The 20,073-nt window shown below is 39.9% G+C and overlaps 1 protein-coding gene across 3 annotated transcripts in view; it reads right to left on the bottom strand.

Annotated features, from left to right (window-relative positions):
• The window catches only part of CDHR3 (cadherin related family member 3), a 54,246-nt gene extending 36,583 nt beyond the window's left edge, over window positions 1–17,663 (bottom strand). The window contains exons 1-3 of one of the 3 annotated variants that reach the window (XM_051805131.1): window positions 17,399–17,663; window positions 11,586–11,732; window positions 328–599 (exon numbers count right to left, since the gene is read on the bottom strand). In XM_051805131.1, the coding sequence (XP_051661091.1) occupies window positions 328–373 (46 nt within the window). In that variant the 5' untranslated portion in view covers window positions 374–599; window positions 11,586–11,732; window positions 17,399–17,663. Of the gene's footprint in view, window positions 1–327; window positions 605–11,585; window positions 11,733–17,398 lie in introns of all 3 variants that reach the window. The other 2 variants (XM_051805129.1, XM_051805130.1) reach the window with 2 other exon arrangements.
• Between the last annotated feature and the right edge of the window lie 2,410 nt (window positions 17,664–20,073).

Raw genomic sequence — 20,073 nt, 5'->3', positions numbered from 1 at the left:
TCAATATTTGAAAGGAGAATACTGGACTATTAAAACTACTTATTTTTTCTTGGAGAGTTGACCTTCTTTCCCACTCCAATGCTGTCACACTAGCAGTGGCTATAACACATGAAGTGCCTCATTCAACAGTATCTTAGAAAAGAGGCATATCCTTTTCATTATACTGATGTAACCACAGAGCTCAATCTATTTCAGTAGGAAAATAATTGTTACTTGATTTTTCCCATCCATGTCTGATCCCTAAATATGTATTATAAAGCTCCCAAGAGAAAGTATAACAGCCAACAGTGTTCTAATTTTAGCAGCATAATGAAATCATGTTCTTACCAGATACTACTCCCAGCAAAATGAGGAAAAGGAGAATGATCTTCATTGTCTTTACAACCCTCTCCTTTGTGGTCCCAGGATATAAACTGAAGGAAGATCATGTTATGTTCTCCCTAGTTTACATCAGCTCCACTTAAAATTTTTTTCTTTGTCATGTTGTGCAGTGAGAACTGAAACAAAGGACTCCTGTCTCTAAGGGAGTTTCCAAACACCGTCAGCTTGTTTGCTTGTCAGGACCTGCTCCTTGCTGACACTTCATCCACAGACCTGGTCTGCACTTGAGAAAATAATCATTAATTGTCCTTTCACTGCAATTGTCTTATTCAATGAAGCATTATGAAGAGAATCTAGTATGTTCTAAATCTGGAAATACCATGCTGCTTTCACCACTCTGGCAATGAGCATTTGACCGGAGTCAAATACTCATGCCTTTTTATATGATAAAGTTTGTACATGATGCCGCTTTGCTGTAGCTGTCTCAGGAACAGCACGGACCCCTATACAAAGTGCACTGGTTCCCTCAGATTAGGCATCTAGCTCCCTAGCCCACAATACACCCATACAACTTTTTTTTTTTTCAATTTGACTACGGGCAGTCCTAGTGGGTTTTTGTGGGGCATAGTATAAGTTTGACACTAATATTGGAACTGGATGCAATATAGGTGCATTAGAATCGACTCATAGAATAATTTAGGCTGGAAGGGACCTCTAGAGGTCACCTACTCAAACACCCTGCTCAAAGCAGACTTAATTAGATCAGGTTGCTCAGGAATTCATCTAGTTGATACTCAAACACATCCACACAAAGTTAACAGCTCTGATAAGAGGTAGAATTTTGAGATTCAGGTTTAACACCACTGTGGAGAAACCTGACTGACCTGTGAGCTAGGCTAGCATTGCTAGATGGTTCTGCATGACTCTCTATGGCTGTCACACTGAAAGCTGACAGTAGTTCAGAAAGCTCTGTCCTGTGCTCCTGTGTTTTGTGTAGCATGAGCATGCTAATTGAACATGCTGAACACGAGCAGACAGTTTAATGCTGGGGCAGGCACTGTTGCTTGTTGCATTTGCAGTTTAAACTATGCTTTAATACACATATGTGCCCTGGAGAATTTGCTGATACAATGAAACTGGAAAAGATGCATCAGTACAACTTACTGATTGGAACTGAGCTATATCTACATATCTGATAATGATTTGGGGAACCATGAGAAATATTCATTTGATGGCTAATCTGCATCTATTTTAAAGTGCTTGTTGGGCCTTGTGATGCAGCCTGGGTTTAAAGTGGATGCGGCCACACCATATCATCTGGGAACACACACTGCATCAACCTGTAGTACTGAGGAAGCTAATCTTCCATTGCCCCGGGAAAGGTGTGCCTAGACTTTATGTTAGTAAAAAAATATATGGAAAACCTCACCCTCAAGTGACCTAATTATGCTGATAATAATGTAAATGTATTTATCTTGGCAAAAAGTCTAACCTGTCCCTTTACCTACCAGATCTTTGCCCATTCTGTTTTATGTGTTTCCTAGGTTCACAAAGAAGCTTTTGACCTGACTAGACATCTTGCAAAGATGAGGTCTCTGTGCACAGGCATGAACCAGGTTTGTACAGTGTGATGTCTTGTACAGTGATCTTTTACCTGTTACCAGAACACTGTAAAACTGCTGCTAGCTTTATTCCCTCCTCTTAGTTGCAATGTATAATCTACGCCATGGTAAGGTTGTATCTCTAAGTCTTGGAAAAACTATAGAAACATCTGGGATAAGTTTTAAAGTCTTTCAGACATGTGACTAAACATGTTTAGTATCTACTTCAAGTGATAGGACTGATTCCATCCCAGTGATAGGACTGTTCTGAAAAACCAAGCCATCTCCAGAACTCAGAGGTCACAAATTTTATCCTTTATTTTCTTTCTTTTACTGTTTAGATTAGGATTTGGGGGTGGGGAGAGGAATTGGTTCTGGTGTGGCTTGAGGTGGTTTTTTCCCTATAAATACATTTTCCATCTTCTTTGTTTTGTCCTTCCTTCCTCTGAGAACTTACACAAATCTACTTTCAGCAAGGGTTCAGTGTCCATATACATAAATCAGACTTTCCTCTGCACATTTCATGATATAGACACTACAGAGGGATATGGGAGACATGGATGGGAAAGGCATCTGGAATACACACGTGCTTGAAATGCTAGCCTTTCCCCAGCTTAACCTGGAAGTGGAATAGGTAATTGTTTCAGGTGCTATGTGAATACCCATGGAGAAGTTAATTTCTGGTTTCTCTCTAAATATATCTCCAGGGCTTTCAAGTAGTTCCTGTTAATCCTCGTGGTTCAAGTATGTTGTGAGAAGAGACTATAGAGGTGACCAGGGAGATGAGAGGAGAGCCAAGCGTAGCACACAGGAACGAGGAAGGAGAGTGTGGAACAAGTGTGAGCAGAAAGGGCTCTGGCTCTTTTTTCTTCCTTGAGTCACTGCCAGTATCTCTCTGGACCTCCCTTAGGTCCCTCTTTTCTTATATTCCTCTGAGCAGATTTCTGTGGTTTTCTGATTCAACCTGCCAGGTTGAGAGGCGTGAAGTGAAAGAGCAGCCAGAATTAAAAGAGAGCCCAGAGCAGGTTGAAAATCCAGTAGAAATAAGTATACAAGCTGGTTAGGAACAGATGAATTAGGAAAAGTTGAGCAAGGCAGAAGTTCCCTGGCAAGGGTGGCAACAGCAGCTCTCACACTGCAAGAAGGTCAGGACTGAGAATCCTGGGAATATAAAGCAATTAGATGAAGAGAGATCAAGGCAACACAAGCAAGAATACAACCTGGGAGTTTGCAGGCAAAATAGAAGGAGGAAAAGTTAATTGGAGCAAATGAAAAGGTCAAGGAAAAAATGGGGTTTTAGTAATTCTTTGGTTTTCAAGATGTTTTGAAATCTGGTCATTTTAAAGCAGTACAGAAAACATACACCTCTGAAAAAATGTCTTCTGGATTATCAGGTAAATGGAGAATACAAGGAAGATGCTACATCTTTCAAGAAATCAAAGAATCCTGGTTCCAAGGGAAAGACCAATAGACTGGAGTATGAGAGACTGCACTGCCTTAGACTTTGATGCCCAGAGAAAGAACACAGGAAGTGAGGGATATCAGGTGGGAAAGAGCAGAACTTGATGTGCAAGCTTCCAAATGCCTGTCCTCAAAAAAGTGAGGGATTTCAACAGAGGCCAGCTTCAGAGAAGTAGTCTACTCGCATAACAAAATGTTCAGGGTAACAACATTCATCTGTTTTCTATGCATTTAATTCTTAATGGCCTTCCAGTCTGTCAACATGAAGGAAATGTTCTCTCACTTTTCAAACACATCTGAGGTTCAGGACATAATTTTCCCATTAATGGTTATTTCAGACAGAGCAGTGCCTCTCTTGCCCTTAGCCAACTCATGGGAAAACAGACATTTTGCTCTTAGTCTGGTAATTACTCACCAAAAATTGAGTAGCCTAAGGAGAATTTTCATACACCTGCTCCAACCTCAGTTTATGAGTATTTATTATTGTTATTTCATTAATTAAATTACTAAGACTGTCAGGTTTTATTTTCAACTCCTTTCTCTTTAAAATACAGTTTCTCCATTCACTGCCTTGGTAACATTTCCTAAAAAATTAAAACAGTACCTTAGCATCCTACACCAAAACCTTATGCACCATTTCCTCTGATTTCTCAGCTAAAAGCTTCCTCTGTACCATTTGTGAGTGACAAGAACAAACTAAAAGTCATGTAGTACTACCCATGCTACCTTAATTTCACCTAAAGTGATCCCAACCTAGCAAGGTCAGTAACCCATACAATGACAAAAAAAGTCCCAGGCACACATCTTCCTAACATTGACTCGTAAACATGTAAACCCACCAGTCACTCTCTTGACAATTAACCTGAGGTGTTTGTTAACAAGAAGTGATTCCATCACAGCAACTGATTTTTGGGGATCCAGATTTAACTTAAGAACAGACTAAAATCTGGGTGAGTACACACAGAAGACTAGAAATGATGCTGTTGTCAGTGCTGAAAACAAGTTCTCCCATTGCTTCACCAGTTATACGCCCAAGGATGAAAGCATTTGCCAGAGAAGAAGGAATCCTGAGAGTCTGTCTTTTGCAACTAAGAATATGAGCACTTATTTTAGGAGTGCTAGGAGTATGTAAGGCATTAAGTTAGCAGAGATTGTTCTGATCCTTCCCATTCTCTCTGCTCCATCCTGACAAAAGTGGACTGAGGCAGACAGATGACTACAAGAATATGAATTCAAGAAAGCTCCAGAGATACTTGAATCTTCCCTACGAAGACGTCAATTGACTTTAACAAGGCCACACAGAAAGTACGGAAAAGCCAAAGTTTATGGTCCCACTCCCAATCTCCATCATGATGACTGTAAGACATTATGATTGTAAAAAGCACATTGATTGACAAATGTTTTTCTCTTTGAGAAGTTCTTGTGCTGGTAAAAAATACTACTTTTTCTTCTGCCTTAAAAAAACATGGAAGTCAATGACAAGTTTCAATATTCATTCACCTGAGCAAAGTTGATGCTATCAGCAACTACTTTGTGTTTTGTGGTTCAAGATGAAAAACGTGTGGTGGCATAGAACATTCAGTGCCTGCAAGAAACTATGTCACTTGTCCACACCCAACATGTATAACACTTGGATTTTAATCATGTGATTTGTCTTCCAAAGCAAGTTCTAATGCCTGTAAAGATTCAGTGAAAAATGTGTTGAGGCCAATGAAGTCTTCTTTCTGTGTTTACTGTTTATTGGATCAGGGCCTGAGCCCATGCAGTGATTCTTTGTATATCTCGTGTTACAGCATTTACTGCATATTACACGTTTGTCTGTTTTTGCAATTGCTTGACCACCTGAGCTGTTTGGTAAACATATAAACAAGGATGTGAAATACCAAAAGATGCAAATGCAACAAGAAAGAATGCTCTGGGCAATTATGGGTACACAAACTGAGGTTACTATGTACACAGTGTGATGCACTTCACTTAGTCAAGTATTTTATTATATAATCAAGAATTACTTCAACAGGCTTGACAAAACATACTATATCTTCCCTATTTTATCAGCAAAAGGGATTTGATTATTTTTGCAAAAGCAACCTTGCATTTTAGCACAAGTAAAATATTTTCTGTTGACTTTGTAAAAACAACTCACAGAAGAGTGTGCAACTAACAGAAAAGAGCATGGCTGGGCACAGGCTGATGAGGGCTCAGGTGGTGCAGTTCACTCGGAAGGGGACAGGTTTTTATATGTAAGCTACTCCATCCTTTGAACAGAAGGAGTGAGAATAATTCACTACTTCCTAACACCATGAAATTTTGTTTGTTTATTGTTTCAAGAACTTTGAGATCTTTAGCTGGGCTCTGTGGCTCTCCAGGAGACCAGAGGAGGGGTGTGTGAGGAGAGAAGGGCCTGTAACTCTGGATACACTCCAGTTTTGCTTTTACTGCCAAAGCTGTGGTGGGGACTGACCTGCACCAGGGCCCTGAGGTGGCATGGTGCATAAGGAGGGACATTTCACTTTCTCTCTTTGTTTCACAGTATAAGCTCAGTCTGGCTGTTGGACTGATATATGTCAGAGAGGATAATACTCTTTTACATGGAACTTTAAATAACTGCAAAGTGACTGCTAAGGACTTTGCACTTCTAGTGGTTCCTGTGAGCGTCTGTCCCCATCAAATGACTACCCATCAGTTGACTGATGGTAACCACAATGTGCATAGTCTCAGTCCCACCATCACCATAGATCAGATGGCATGCAGCGGCCTGATACCACCTGAGGATTTGGTGTACTGTTTTTGTCTCTGCTCCATTCTCATGCTTAACAATATCCAATGCAGTAGTACCATGATTCACTCAGCTACGTGAGGGCAGACACTTGTGAGGCAGAGGATTAAAGCTGGGGCTGTGAAATAAAGACAGTGAAGAGACATGATGGAGGAAAAAGTTGGATCTCTGCTGGGAAAGTTGAGGAGTGGAAGAAAGGAAAAGATGGGGTGTATGAAGCTAGGGACATAGAGATGTACAATACAAGGATGAGGGAGGCAGTGGGTGTGATTTTGGGGTCTTTGCAATAAGAAGCATGTGGCAGAACAGCTGTGGCAGCAGAGACATAAGTCTGTAAGTTGGAAAAAAAGTGGTGATGGGGTGCATGGGAAGTGGCAGCCATCAGCTCGAAGAGGAGGCTTTGGTGATTGTAAGACAGGAGGGGAACAGAAAATAAATAGCTTTTCCAAAATAATTTCAATTTTTACTTCAATATCTTGCCTGGGACATATATTGTCCAAAGCCATCCTTGAAATCTTTCTACATTTGGGTAGCACTACCATTTCATCTAGGCTACTGGAAAATAATTACAATGACCTTAGACTCCCAAAGATCAGTGACAAGCCAGATTTTGAAAGGAGCAATTTCAATAGACCTGGACCTGAATAAAGTGGTCCAAAGGCAAACAAAATCCTAATCACACAAAGGAAACATGCAATATTCATCACTGGCCCTGTTCCTTGCTGTCTGTAAGCTCTGTGACTAGAGAAACCTTTAGAAATATCGCACACGGATAGGGTCAAATTCATCTGGGTACCGACACAGAATCACTTTTTACAGTTGCTGAGTTTAGATTATGCTTATTTTATACGAGAGCAAACATGATTGGAAAAAATAATTTACTTACAACTGACATAAAGAAACATTATATCTGAGTAATGACTTGACTGAGTCTGCCACCACATTAATACACAAAAGGCAGCGGGAAACCAGTGCAATATTCCGGATGTAGATACTTGCCTGTGGATCTGAGCATCAACATCATAGAACAGTCTGAGACCATAAGAGCTTTCTTAATGAAACAGATCCCACACAGTAAACCTAGTGTCCAATAAATGTTTTGACAGAGAACTGTGAAGCTGTAAAGGTAGGTGGATGAATGCACAGAGATTAAAAAAAACTCTGCAGCCCAGATTGAGCTTAGTCACATAAAACCTGGTTGTTATAATATGAGCTATGGGGGTGATAACAAGAAAACAAGGTCAGGATATGTCCCTTTGCTGTGTATAGCTCCCATTGACCATTGCTGGAGCTGAGGGAATATTGCCATCTAGTGCCACACAAAAATCCAGCTGTCTAAACAGAAAAAAGCCATTTAGTTCATATAGGCAATGGTTACAAAGCATCCTAAAAAGCAGGGACATTATGTGCCAGGGACATCATTTTGGTCAGTGTCTTTGCCAAGCTTGTTACTAAAAATGGTACATTTTCTCCTTTAAAAAAATGACTGCATTGTGGGGACTGAGTCATAATGCTTTGAAGGAGAGACCCTATTCAGTCTTTCAGAGGTTGTGAAAAGTGAGAAGTATTCCTATAGCGGTTTAGCAAGTAACAGTCAGAATGATGGGATGATGTTGAGGATTGGATTTACCTTACCTTCCTTGATATTAATAAAACACAAACCTATATATGTTAATGTTATATGGTCAACCTAGGCTTCTTTTGGAAACAAAAAAGTACCAGGACACAACTGGTGAGACCAGCTTTAGCTGTTGCCTTTAGAATGGGAAATGCCGTACTTTTGAAACATCTGTTTCCCCACAGTGACAATAGAGAGGGTTTGGGATGGCTAGGTCTGATATTCAGAGCACTTCAACCCCTAGTGTCTGTCTCTGTGTCATTTTTTAACCAGATAGACAACAATTTTGATGACCTGTCAGTGGAAAAATAAATACTGCTTTTAGACCCCTAGACCCCATGATCTCAGTTGTGTGATTCTCATTCAGGTTGGGGGGACACATGTACTCACACAGGAGTTCCCGCTGACCACAGTGGAAACAAGTGCTGGCCTGTACCACACTGCCTTTGCTGACAGGCCAGCACACTGGACCATGACACGTTTTAAATTCACCTCTGTGTGCTGCAGCATTATGAAGTTCTTCCCGTTGTCATGCCAGAAAGAGCCCTTAGGGGTGACAGAGCAGTTCAGTTCCCTTCAGCCAAGACCCTGCTGAGCACGAGATGAGGGTTTTTTATTGAGTGCATATGTTTGAGATACTTTTAATGAGGCCATCAACTCATCTGTGTTACCAAATACATGCCATATTATAACAATTTTCAGTCACTGCCCATCTGGAGCAGATTCAAACCAGTGGTTGATTTTCAAAAGCAATTTGAAAATCAAAATCAATTAAGTAATCAAATTTTCCAACTGCAAACAATGTCCAGATTTTCAAACCAGGAATGTCATGTTTATATATGTTGACTTAAAATTACTTAAATGTCCCTCCAGTACCTCTGTGTTAATTGCCATGTTATTGCCTGTGGTTGTGACTTTCCCACTATGTCTACCCAGTAACCATTCAAACAAAAGGATTAAATCACAAAGAGAATTAAAGTCAATAATGTAAAAGAATATTTTCAACCCGAGAAGAGTTTCGACACCTACCACTCCTTTTCTTTTAAATAGCATGAATGCCAATTAAACAAGAGGTTACTAAATTAATTTGCTTGTATTTTAAAAATTTATTATTTCACATCATCAAATATAAATCCTTTTCTTCACTGATTTTAAATACGCTGCAAAAAACGTGTATTCAAAGTTCCTCTAAATGAGGACTTATTTAGGTAATAAAATGCCTCACAGTAATAGTAGCGTATAAAGTTACTGATGTCAAACTCTGCCAGGATTTTCAGGGGTATTTTCTTTGTTTTAGAGAGGGAGGTTCACTTGGCAAAGCCCTTACATATGGTATTAGAAAAGAAAAAGAATATCTGCACTGTCCTGAGTGTCCATAATGTGAATTAAAATCCCATCTAAAAAGGAACCTGAAAAGCAAGGATCGTAGATTTATAAACAGATTTTAAAGCACCTAGAAATGTGACTTTCTAAAGCTCTCACTCTTACCATCTAAGTTCCCCATAACTAAGTTTAGCTAAAAAAATTCTAAGCTAACAGCTTCCAGAAATAAATAGCAAGAAGCTGGCAGCAAAATCTGGAATTCCCCCACACCTCTTAATCCACAGGGACACAGACTGACCTTTCAGATGCAACTTAAACCCAGCTGATTTCCTCAGGCTTTTGCCTGAAATGAAGCCTGGCTCTAACAGCTTGGGTGTTCTAGGCAGGCAGGAAAGGATTACTAACATTAGCTCAATATCTTAATTGCTGTACTTAAAAGGCTGCCTACAGCTGTATCCAGCACAGAAAGAAAGCTCTCACTGATTTCACTGGGATCTGGATTGCTCTTTTAAGTTTGAAGGAGCTGGGGAAGTGACAGGAAGGATGGATGTTTTACCTACTGGTACAGACTACCATGACTATATTGGCACTGGCATCAGCTGAGCCTTTACACCAGGCCACGCAGTTTTAGGAAGCTGTGACATGAAATACATTCAGAAATTGTTTTCCTATGCCAAGGGGCAGCAGTAAGATGACATGCCAAATCTCTTTAAAATCAAGAGGTGAACGTCTCAAGATGTCCACCCACTCAACAATCCAGTTGGATGGACAATCTTAATGCAAAGAAAGGTGATGTCCACACACGTTTAATATCAACACCTATTTATCTTTTGTTTCAATCAACACTAATGGCAGGCAGTGGGGTTTACTTGTTTTGCTGTACTGATATTTGCAAACCTCTGAGACTGTTTCTTTGCATAAAACATTTTTCTGCACATGGGCATTTTTCTTGATGAAACCAACCTCTGCTGCACAGTCCACTCCGTTATTTCATACCAGCCTAGGCTATCCCAGGCTAATGCACCCACACAACTGCTGGTGTTGCCACACAGGGAACTGGATCCACAAATTGAGCCTGGATGAGAACTGAGAGAGTGGATGACACACCCAGGAACAAACGGCCAGGAAATAGGGGTCTGGGCAAGAAAGTGCCTGTGGAACTACAGCCTGAAACACTCCCTTCCTTTGTGTTCAGAGGATGTGGAGTAATGCTCATCCAGGTTGTGGGATACACCAAAAATGGGTTTTAAAGACCCTGAAACCTCTAACGTTGTTGCTTTTTTGTGACTACAGAAATTTAGCCTGGCTTCTGTCTTTTTTTTAAAAAGTGCTAAACGTTACACTATTAGCTTTTTTCTGTTGAATTAAATGTTCTGTGAAATAGCAGAGGGACAGTCACCATATCCCAGCTAAATGGTTTGTTTGGAGCAAATTATTTTCTATTCTTGAGCAAAAAGAATTTAATCAAGTGTCAGAAACAAACTACATCTTGACAGATTAGCAGGGTTGTTGCTGTTAAAATAAATTTGTTGCCAGATTTGTTTACAAAACTTATTTTTTCAGGGATGGGTGAACTTCCTGGAATTTGTCAATCTCTTGAATAAATATTGTGGAAGATCTGTAAAATGAGAATTAATTAAAACTTTTCCTATGAGTGTAAACCAGACATTTTGCTCAGCGTAAAAAAATTCTTTGCAAGCCAAAGGGAATTCTTCAGGGGGGTGAACAGTGGAGAGGCAAGAAAATTTGAGCACTGCCTTTCCTCTTCCAAACAAAATTTGGGATATAACAACTATGACTAATACAGGAATTGTAGTTTATATACTAGATTTGATATATCCCTTTTTAACTTTCTTCACGGTTCTGAACTGACCTCCAGACATTTGACTTCAGCTTTCAAATCCCTCAGAGGTTTGTTTATTTTCCTATGAGTCTTTTTGGTTTGGCTGCTTCTGTACAATACGTGGCAGATGTGCTCATTTCTGGACATGGAGCTTTTTGATACTGACTCCTAGCCATGATTTGTGTGGCTCCAGGGAAGGCAGTGTTAGCTTGGATGGGGTGGTATCACCATCTCAGACAAAGAGATAAGCTTGCTGTCATCATCCATTCATTCTGCTGGGGTAACTGAAGGAACCAGATAATGAAATGCTTATCCTAGTCAGGCAGAAAACAAGGACAAGTATTTGCATTCCACCTTTTCCTTCACTGCAAGTTGGGTTTTCTGGTGGAATTTGGGGAGTTTTATTATTTTTATAAGTGATAAGGAGGAAAACATTCTTCATTTATGAAATGGTAGACAGCAAATCTTTCGTTCTTTCATGTATAAAGTCAAGAAAGTGTCACTAAAGATTGGAAGGAAAATCTAAAGACAGTAACTCTTTTCTAATAAAAAGACAAATATTTCTCCCATTTAGACTAAGATGAACTTATCTTCCCCCCCCCCCCCCCCCCCTTCCCCCCCCCCCCCCCGGTAAAATGTCACCTTGAAATTGGTCCTTGACAAAAGCCTTCAATGCTACTATTTGTAACATGTTGTTTCTGGCAAAGCCAGTGCAGATGTCAGTCTGCAATGGCCAACAGCAGTAACATCACCGTCCAGGTGAATTAGGCACACGACCATGGGTGGGTCCTACAAATAAGTTACAAAAGAGGTCATGGACTTCACAGAAGACACAGGGTTTTAAACCATGTAGCATTCAGGCAAACAGTCTTTCTTTGATTCTTTGTGTCAAAACAGAAGGATTGATTCTTCCCAGTCACCTTTCCTTAAAAAATTTCCGGGTTTTGAAATTACCATGACTGGTCTTAAAGATTTGATTAGTCAGAGCTATCACACGCTGCTGCTGTACTAATTAAATTAAACTCCACTGGGTCCATCCTCCCAAAGCCTTACTGGGTGCATTTGAGCAGTGTTTCCCACGGTCATATGTATGAAGCTGCATGTTGGCAGGATGGATAAGCATCTCTGTTTTAAAGACAGCCTCAAGCTTTTGCTTAAAGAGGCTAACACTGCCACTAACAACTAGGAAATCCTGGCAGATAGTCCACATGAATCTCTCCTTCTATATTTGCACAATGTCAAGCACTATCAGCACAGAATAAATAATAATCATAGAAACCTGGAGTCAGCCAGGAAATAGCTAAGAATGAGACATTTATATTTTAAAACCTGAAACCACAAAATTATCTTGTTATGATTCTGGAAAACCAATCTTTTCATTTTCTCCTCTTGTTTTCTTTTCCTAAAGAAGAAGAAATGCTGCTGAAGGTACCAAAGAAAGTTGATTTGGTCCTGTATTACAGAATTACACATCTGAAGTGTCCTGCCTGCTTAATACATAAAGCCCTTCAAACAGCAATATGAAGAACAGTCCTGATTTTAAATCCAAATAATTCATTTCTAACTGAAAACAAAAATTAGAAATGGAATACAAATGTATTTATACCATGGGAGAAAGAGGGAGAGTAGCTGAAAAACAGTTTCACCAGATAATCTTGCTTTAGATAATATCTGGACAAAGTCAAAATTTTTCTAAATATGATTGCAACTCCCTATTGAAAAGGATTTATATTAGTCATAAATCTTTAAAACAATGAGGAAAATTCATGAAGAATTTAGTCTCCAGCTCTATAGAAATAATAATAATAAAGAGTAAAACAAGTTGAAATTGGGAACTCTTATTTAATTCAGACTCTTGACAAACATTCAGGGTTACTCTTTCTTCACAAAAGGATCATTCATGTCTCCTTCTCTGTTCAGGTGTAGGGCTCCTATAGTATACTAAATACATTTTAAGACTGTATTTTGATGGTTACAGATAAGAAGAAACAGATTCTTACTTTAAATTCTGGTTTTATAATTTTGATGGGGTACACATACAAACTTTTTTTTCATATATTGGTCATCTTTAACAGAAATGCAAAAAGATCTGAGGAATGTCTCAGTACAATCAAATTAGAATTTATTCCAGAAGCATTTGTCAGAAGACATAATGGCAGGGATTATAAAGGAGAAGAATACATTGAAAACACAGAATGCCAAAAATCACCATCTGCTGAGATGATGGGAGTATCATGCTCAAAGCTGTTAAGGTGCTACTAGAGCTGTTGCACGTTACAACATTAAACAGTTAATTGCAGTTCATGGGTTTTAAGTAAAAGAACTGGGGACTGCTTTTTACCATAGCAACCACAAAAAAGAAATCTCTTCCAGCATGTATGCAATGTGCACCAACAAAAAAGCAAAGAAAATAATTATATTTGGAATTCGGCTTCTAAACTATAATTATTCGGACAGATTCCTCTTTCCAAATTTACATTCAGAGCATCCTGGGGAGAATTAGATGTTCATTCCAAATTTATCAGATGTCTCCTGAGGGACAAAAAGATGTATTACATTCTGTGTCTTTTCTCACTAACAACTGTCAGGATGACTCCTGCTGCTTAGGTAAATAGAGTAGGGAAGTGAAAGAATAGAAAAGAAAGGAAAACTTCTTTCATCTCACAAACATGTGGCCACTTGTGCTGCGGGCAGGGCATGGGTATAAATGCATCGGTCAAGATCACATGTGTACTATTGCTTAACTTTCACCACTCCAACCATTTCCATTGTGTGCTGAGGTCAGCCTACTTGTGCTCTTTTAGCATGAGGAAGCATGTTATGGTGACAACATTTCTGGTTGTTTAATCTCACGCCAGGTCAAGTTTGAGAGGAGGACAGGAGAAAAGGAAAGCAAAATGACAGTGACATCATCATCATTCCTTAAATACTAACATGTAACATTTTGATACCAATGGAACTTCTCATCCACGTTACTTTTTGAAATAAAAAAGCCCAGCAAACTAACTGAAGCAGTCACCTAAAAGGTGAGACAGGCAGGTGAAAAGCAATGAGAAGCGAGAAAGAGGGAGGTCTTGCTGGTTGCTATCCCCAGAGGACACCCCGAGGGCAGGAGACAATAGGAAGAATTGTATTTCACTAGCCCTGAATTAACTAAAGGTTTGAATATGGAAATGTTTTTAAAACATCTATTGTAACTGCTGAAAACAATTATGTCTGTGGTATCTGCCAACTCTCATAATTATCTGATGTTGTTTTAAAAATGTGTATGGGAAATTTTGCAAAATCTAGGACCAATAATCTCATGGCTGACACAGCATGCTCTTAGACTCTTACACCACAAATGTAGTGTGAGAACTGAACACAACAGTTGGCTACATTAAGATTCAGATTGACAAAGACAGACTGAGGGGGGTTTGTCAGCTGATGCAAAAATTTCCATAGGCAAAAATATTAAACACTGAATACATGGAGGAATTCACTCACATTTGAGTGCTTTCAGGACCCAGAGATGCCCTTCAAGTTTTACCTCTACAAATCCAGAAGATGCGTGTTCATGGTTCTGTGCACCCACAAATTCTCCATACAAGACTATTTCTACCCCCTACAATGTAGACTCCTCTCTTTATTTCAAGAAATTCAACTGTACTGCTATTAAATCTTGTGTTTATTGAGGTCTTTTCACCACCATAACTCACTCTGTTTCCATACAGACTCTAACTTTATATTTGTATTTATTTATAACAGCACCATGTATGTTTTGCCTCATCAGTTATGCAAATCTTTAGAAATATTTTGAAGTGCCCAACTCTACTGTGACATGAACATATAATTCAATAAAATGCCACTGCTTATGCTACTAGTAGATTTGACTGAGTCGTATTAATTGTGCTAATTATGATATGTGTGAGGACACAGAAAAAAAGGGCTCCACTGCTCTTATAAATGGAAGATTAGAGACCTCTTGCCATAGAGAACTGACAGTCAGTATATTCTTAGATGTTTAACCTTACATGAAATTTTTCATCCCGCTACACATAAAGCATTCTAATTTTGCTAGCTTTCCTATATCCCAGGCCACAATTGTAATAGTGTTTTGAAGTCACTAGTAGCTGCAATGCCAAAACTGCCGTTAGTGCAGAAGGAAAAGCAGGCATTGTATTATCAGATTATTATAGTCCTTGAATATAAATATGAATGCAAGTAAAAATGTAAGAGCTCAGATTTAGTATCGGAATAAGACTCCAATTCCCCACAAGGAGGAAGACTTCAATTCCACACAAGAAGGAGGAGGAGTTTGGGTATAGTTAATGGTCTGAATTTGAGTATTTTCTATTAATCTATTATTATTGTTATAAATTATTCAGCAGAATTAAACACAGACAGTGAGAATCCACAGATGCCCACTGTCTATTAAAGGAAAAGTACTTTTTTTATCTGTCAATTAAAAGATTTGGGAAACAACAGCCAGTTCTGGCTATAATTTTGCATCAAATGTGTATCTGAACTACAAGATTCTCAAATACTAATTTTGTAATTATTTTTAGTTGTGGGTTTTTTTCCCTAAACCACTATTGTTCACTTTTCATCGGTCTTGTAACTTTTGCATATACCAGATGTCACATGCTGAGCATCTACAAATAAGACTGGATTCAATGCACAGAGCTGCATCACTGGATGTTATTAACCAGTTAAAATGTTTGATGGCCATAGACATACAAAGATTCTCTTAATCTGAGCTTGCAAAGTTGCAGCCTTAGCTCTGACATTTATCAAACCATAGGTTTCCAACAAATAGAGTAGCAAAGGACATTGTATTTATATCATTAAGAGGAGGATTTAATTAAAAAAATTAGATTGTGAGATCGCAACTGAGGTCCATCCACATCTGGTCTCTACAACTGTATTGCCTCTTTAAAAGGTCTGGTGAAGAGTTTGATGACAGAAGTGCAGGGTGGCCCATAAGAGGTTTATGCATGTAAGCCAATGCTTAAATATCGAACCTATTTTCTACCTCCAGTGCCTTTAGTTGTCAGGCACATCCCTCACTACACCTCAGTTCCTGGTAAGGCCTTTGAGATCCATTTGGACTGAGTACAGAATTCGCAGTGACTCTTCCAGGGTGCAACAGGAATCTTATTAGGACAAAGCTCCTCACAAAGATAGCACCAGGAGTGCAAGGAGCACAGAAGAGTTCCCTGTACAATAGATGAGACACAATTGATTTCTGGCACTCCACTTCCAGGCTCAGCCAGAAATACAAGACGAACAGGCTTGCTTTCTTCTGCTATTTCAACATGTCTGCTTCCTGTATGAGCTGGAAATAGGACATACCATAACAATTGTCAAAACATTTCAGAAGCTCGAGCAAGGTGTGATTGGAGCCAGCTTCTGGAGTCAGCGAGGGCTTGGGGAGCCACGTGAGCAGGCTGGGCCCTCTCTGCTACCCGCTGATGCAGTGACCAAATGTGACCCCACCAAAGGCGTTGCAGTTTGACCCTCATTCAAATATCTTGTCTGGATGGCCCCAAACTTTCACAGCCTGGCTGAAGGGAACCCAAGTGTCTCCGAAACACCAAGGGACAGCCCACCCAGGCTGAAATCTGAGAGCTCTTGGGTGCCTACCCTCAGCTCACTCATGCATGGTGCGTGGCCCTGCCAGGGATGAGTCCCTGCTTACAGTGGGGAACTGTGAGCTCTGGGAGAGGGGGACAGTCAGAGCACCAGCACTTGTGGAAAATGGTGGGAGGGGAGGCAGGTCCCCGCACTGAGGGCAAGGGGCTCCAGCCAGGGCCAGGACAAGGCTGTGAAGGACTGCTGGCTTCCCAGGGAGAGGCAGAGGAGAACAGGCTGCTGAGAAGAGGGGAGATGGAAAGGGGACTTCCCCCAAGAGGTGAGGAAGCATTTAGAGAGAAGAAGAGGGCAATTCCAAACTGCTTTATGATGGGAGACACAGCTTTCTGGTGGGACAGGGAGAGAGGACTGGGAGAGACCTGTCTTCCACTGAGGGAAACAGCAGAGAGAAGAGGAAAGGAGGGAATAAAAAACAATGAAGTAAATAGTAAAAGACATGATAGCCACTGGTGAGGCAGTTGGGCCCAAGTGGGACGGTGGTGAGTGTGGCTGGGAGCAAAAAACAGGACCCAAACTGGTGCTTCAGTGGAGTAACCTGGCAGGAGATGAAAACCCACCCTCCAGCATTAGGGTAAAGTAACAGAAAAGAGGGAACAAAATTCACAAAAGGGAAGCAGTTGGGAGAAAGAGAGATACAAACAGGAGAAATATGGCACCTACATTGAGAAGGAACTTAAGAAACTTGGTTATGACAGAGTGAGGTAGAAGAGCTGTTGTGTGCTGCCAACACACGCAAACATGGCTGGTGAATGGAAAGTTATAATATACGTTATTCATCAGGGCAAACTTAATCTTTAATGAAAGAATATTTCTACGCCTACCTCACGAAAAATGGGTGAAGATCTTAGGGGACTTTTGTGGGTTTGGTTACTCACATGGGCATTGTGAGAGAGCAAAGCACAGGAAAGTAGTACAATGTTTGAATGCAGACTTCATACTGAGGCGAGGTAACTTTGTCCATCCCCAAGTTGTTTTATACCTCAAAATATAAAGAAGTTTGCCACATCTTTCAAAAATGCAGGGAGCTCCTCCAAGTTTCTTTTCTGTCCCAACTGGATGGTTAAGAGCCTTCCTCTAGAATCTGGATATGGCCTTCAAAAATATTATTGTTGTTGTAGTTTACAAAAAAAAAAATGTTTCAATTAAAAAAGAAAAAGACAGATAAGTATTCAGTAAGTAAAAGTGATCTTCTGCTAGAAACAGCTAATAATTTTAAGCAGCAGTAAGAAACACATACTGATGACTGTGTTTTAAAACAATTTCTCTGTGATCTTTCCTGAGTACCTGTCATAGAATCACAGAATCAGCTAGGTTGGAAGGGACCTCAGAAATCATCAAATGCAACCCTTGATCCACTGTCACTGTGGTTACTAGACCATGGCACTAAGTGCCACAACCAGTCTCATCTTAAAATCCTCCAGGGATGGAGAATCCACCACTTCCCTGGGCAGCTCATTCCAATGTCTGATTACCCTCTCTGTAAAGAATTTCTTCCTAATATCTAACCTAAACCTCCCCTGACACAACTTAAGACCATGCTCTCTTGTCTTACTGAGAGCTGCCTGGGAGAAGAGACCAACCCCCACCTGGCTACAACCTCCTTTCAGGAAGTTGTAGAGAGTGACGAGGTCTCTCCCAAGCCTCCTCTTCTCCAGGCTGAACAACCCCAGCTCCCTCAGCCTCTCCTCATAGGACTTGTGCTCCAGTCCCTTCACCAGCCTTGTTGCTCTTCTCTGGACTTCTTCTCTGTCAATACAAGGAAACTGAATTTTAGCCTGTTGAGTATTCTTTGATCTGTCATTCATGTCTTCCAATTTCCCAGATAGATATACCATCTACCCCTCAGTCTTCTGCAGTGAATGCACTTGTCTGACCTGGTCTAATCCTTGGTTTGTTGCCACAAGTCTAGCCAATAAAGTGTTGGGCAGGGTCCTTGGGCAGTGTGCTTTAGGAGTAGAGTTTGAGATCCATGTTTCATACAGGTTATACCATAGCACTGAGACTGGATGTTTGGGTGAAGGTCAAGGGAAGATTCTCAAGGGAGAGAAAATACTGGAAATAAGATGATCTGAACTGAACTCTCAGAGAGACTCCTGTCTAAAACCTGAATCTGCTGCAGAGTAAAAAAAAAAACCAAACTATTGCAGCAAAAAAAAAAAGAAACTTTTTTGCTTCTTCCAAGCAATTGGTAAGTCCTTGTGTCCAGTGAGGATGCACGTCTGCAGTGCACAAGGAAGTCCTGTGGTACACTGAAAGTTACCATTACCAGCTTTGGTATCAGAAACACTCTAGCTATGGTAATAAAGTAGATAATTATCCTCTTGAAAAGACAGTAAAGTACTACATTAATGCACTTAGACTACAGCCAATACTCAAGCAAAATTGCTTAGAACAAACTTAGCCACTGGAACCAGAGTGTGTGCAATTTTTTCACGGTGCTTGCATAATTCTCTTGGGTTTGAAATGTGTAGTAACTGTTGATTCCCATTTCTAGTTCATAGCCCTTTTTTTGGTAGCATTTTTTTCTTTAAACTTCCCTGAGTTCCCTGTAATAAGTTACCTTATCGTGCATTGTCTCTTCAAAAATCTGTGCAGTACACCTCTATTTAGATTTCCTATTTCATCTGATTAGTGCTGCTGTAGTGTTTCAAGCATTGCTTTGATTTGTGTGAAGCAATTTGCAACCCCTGTTTGAGAAACATGTTTTTGTTTGGATACAAGAGTATCTCAGAATTTCTTTTTCAGTTCTCCATTTTTTCTGACTTTCTTTTTTAAGCGCTGGCTTCTTTGGCTAAGATGGAACTGAAAGCATAATTCAGATTTTTTTTTCTTGTGTTATTTCAGAGGACATTAAAAATAGATTTCTCTGCTATAAGTGTCTATTTAATATAGTTTTCTAGCTCAAATCTTCTATGATGGCACTCACACAGCGTTTGAGACACCTTCTGAAATTACAAAGAGATCAGAAATAGTACAGGGAGTGCACTTTTGGTCAGAGTCTAGGAAGACTGGCCCAGAGTGGCTTCTACATTTGGCTTGCTAAGTGCTGCATTGTTTTCATGGCCATCCTGTATGCATCTTTTTGCAGAAATCTAGGTATAGGGCTTTTTTTAAAGTATCTGTTTTATTTAATGAATTCAGCTACTCTAATGATCACATAGCATACTAGGATGTTACATTGTATTAAAAAAAAGTTTCAGAATCAGTTTCACCAGAGAAATGCAGGACTATCTATCTGGTACATTTTGCACCCTGAGGTGCTGCTGGAGTATTAAACAGAAACTTCATTTATCCACTGTGGAAAGAGAGACAACAGATTGAAAATCTACGGGTGAAAATCAGCAAGAGTGTAAAAATCCACTATCAAAACCATTTGCACACAAGTCAACATACACATTAGTTTTACACTTCTAAAAATCCTGGAGGAGGACTGAAGTTTCTCTGCTGCTGTGACTGACAGCCAGCTAGTTTGCTGGTGCTTTTCTTATGCAAACTC

Source organism: Manacus candei, unplaced genomic scaffold, assembly GCF_025592945.1.
Source record: "Manacus candei isolate 608988 ecotype Guabito, Panama unplaced genomic scaffold, ASM2559294v1 h1tg000063l, whole genome shotgun sequence".
In the NCBI taxonomy this organism is placed as follows: Eukaryota; Metazoa; Chordata; class Aves; order Passeriformes; family Pipridae; genus Manacus; species Manacus candei.
Note: the sequence above shows the minus strand (reverse complement) of the source record. Positions and strands in the feature narration are given on the sequence as shown.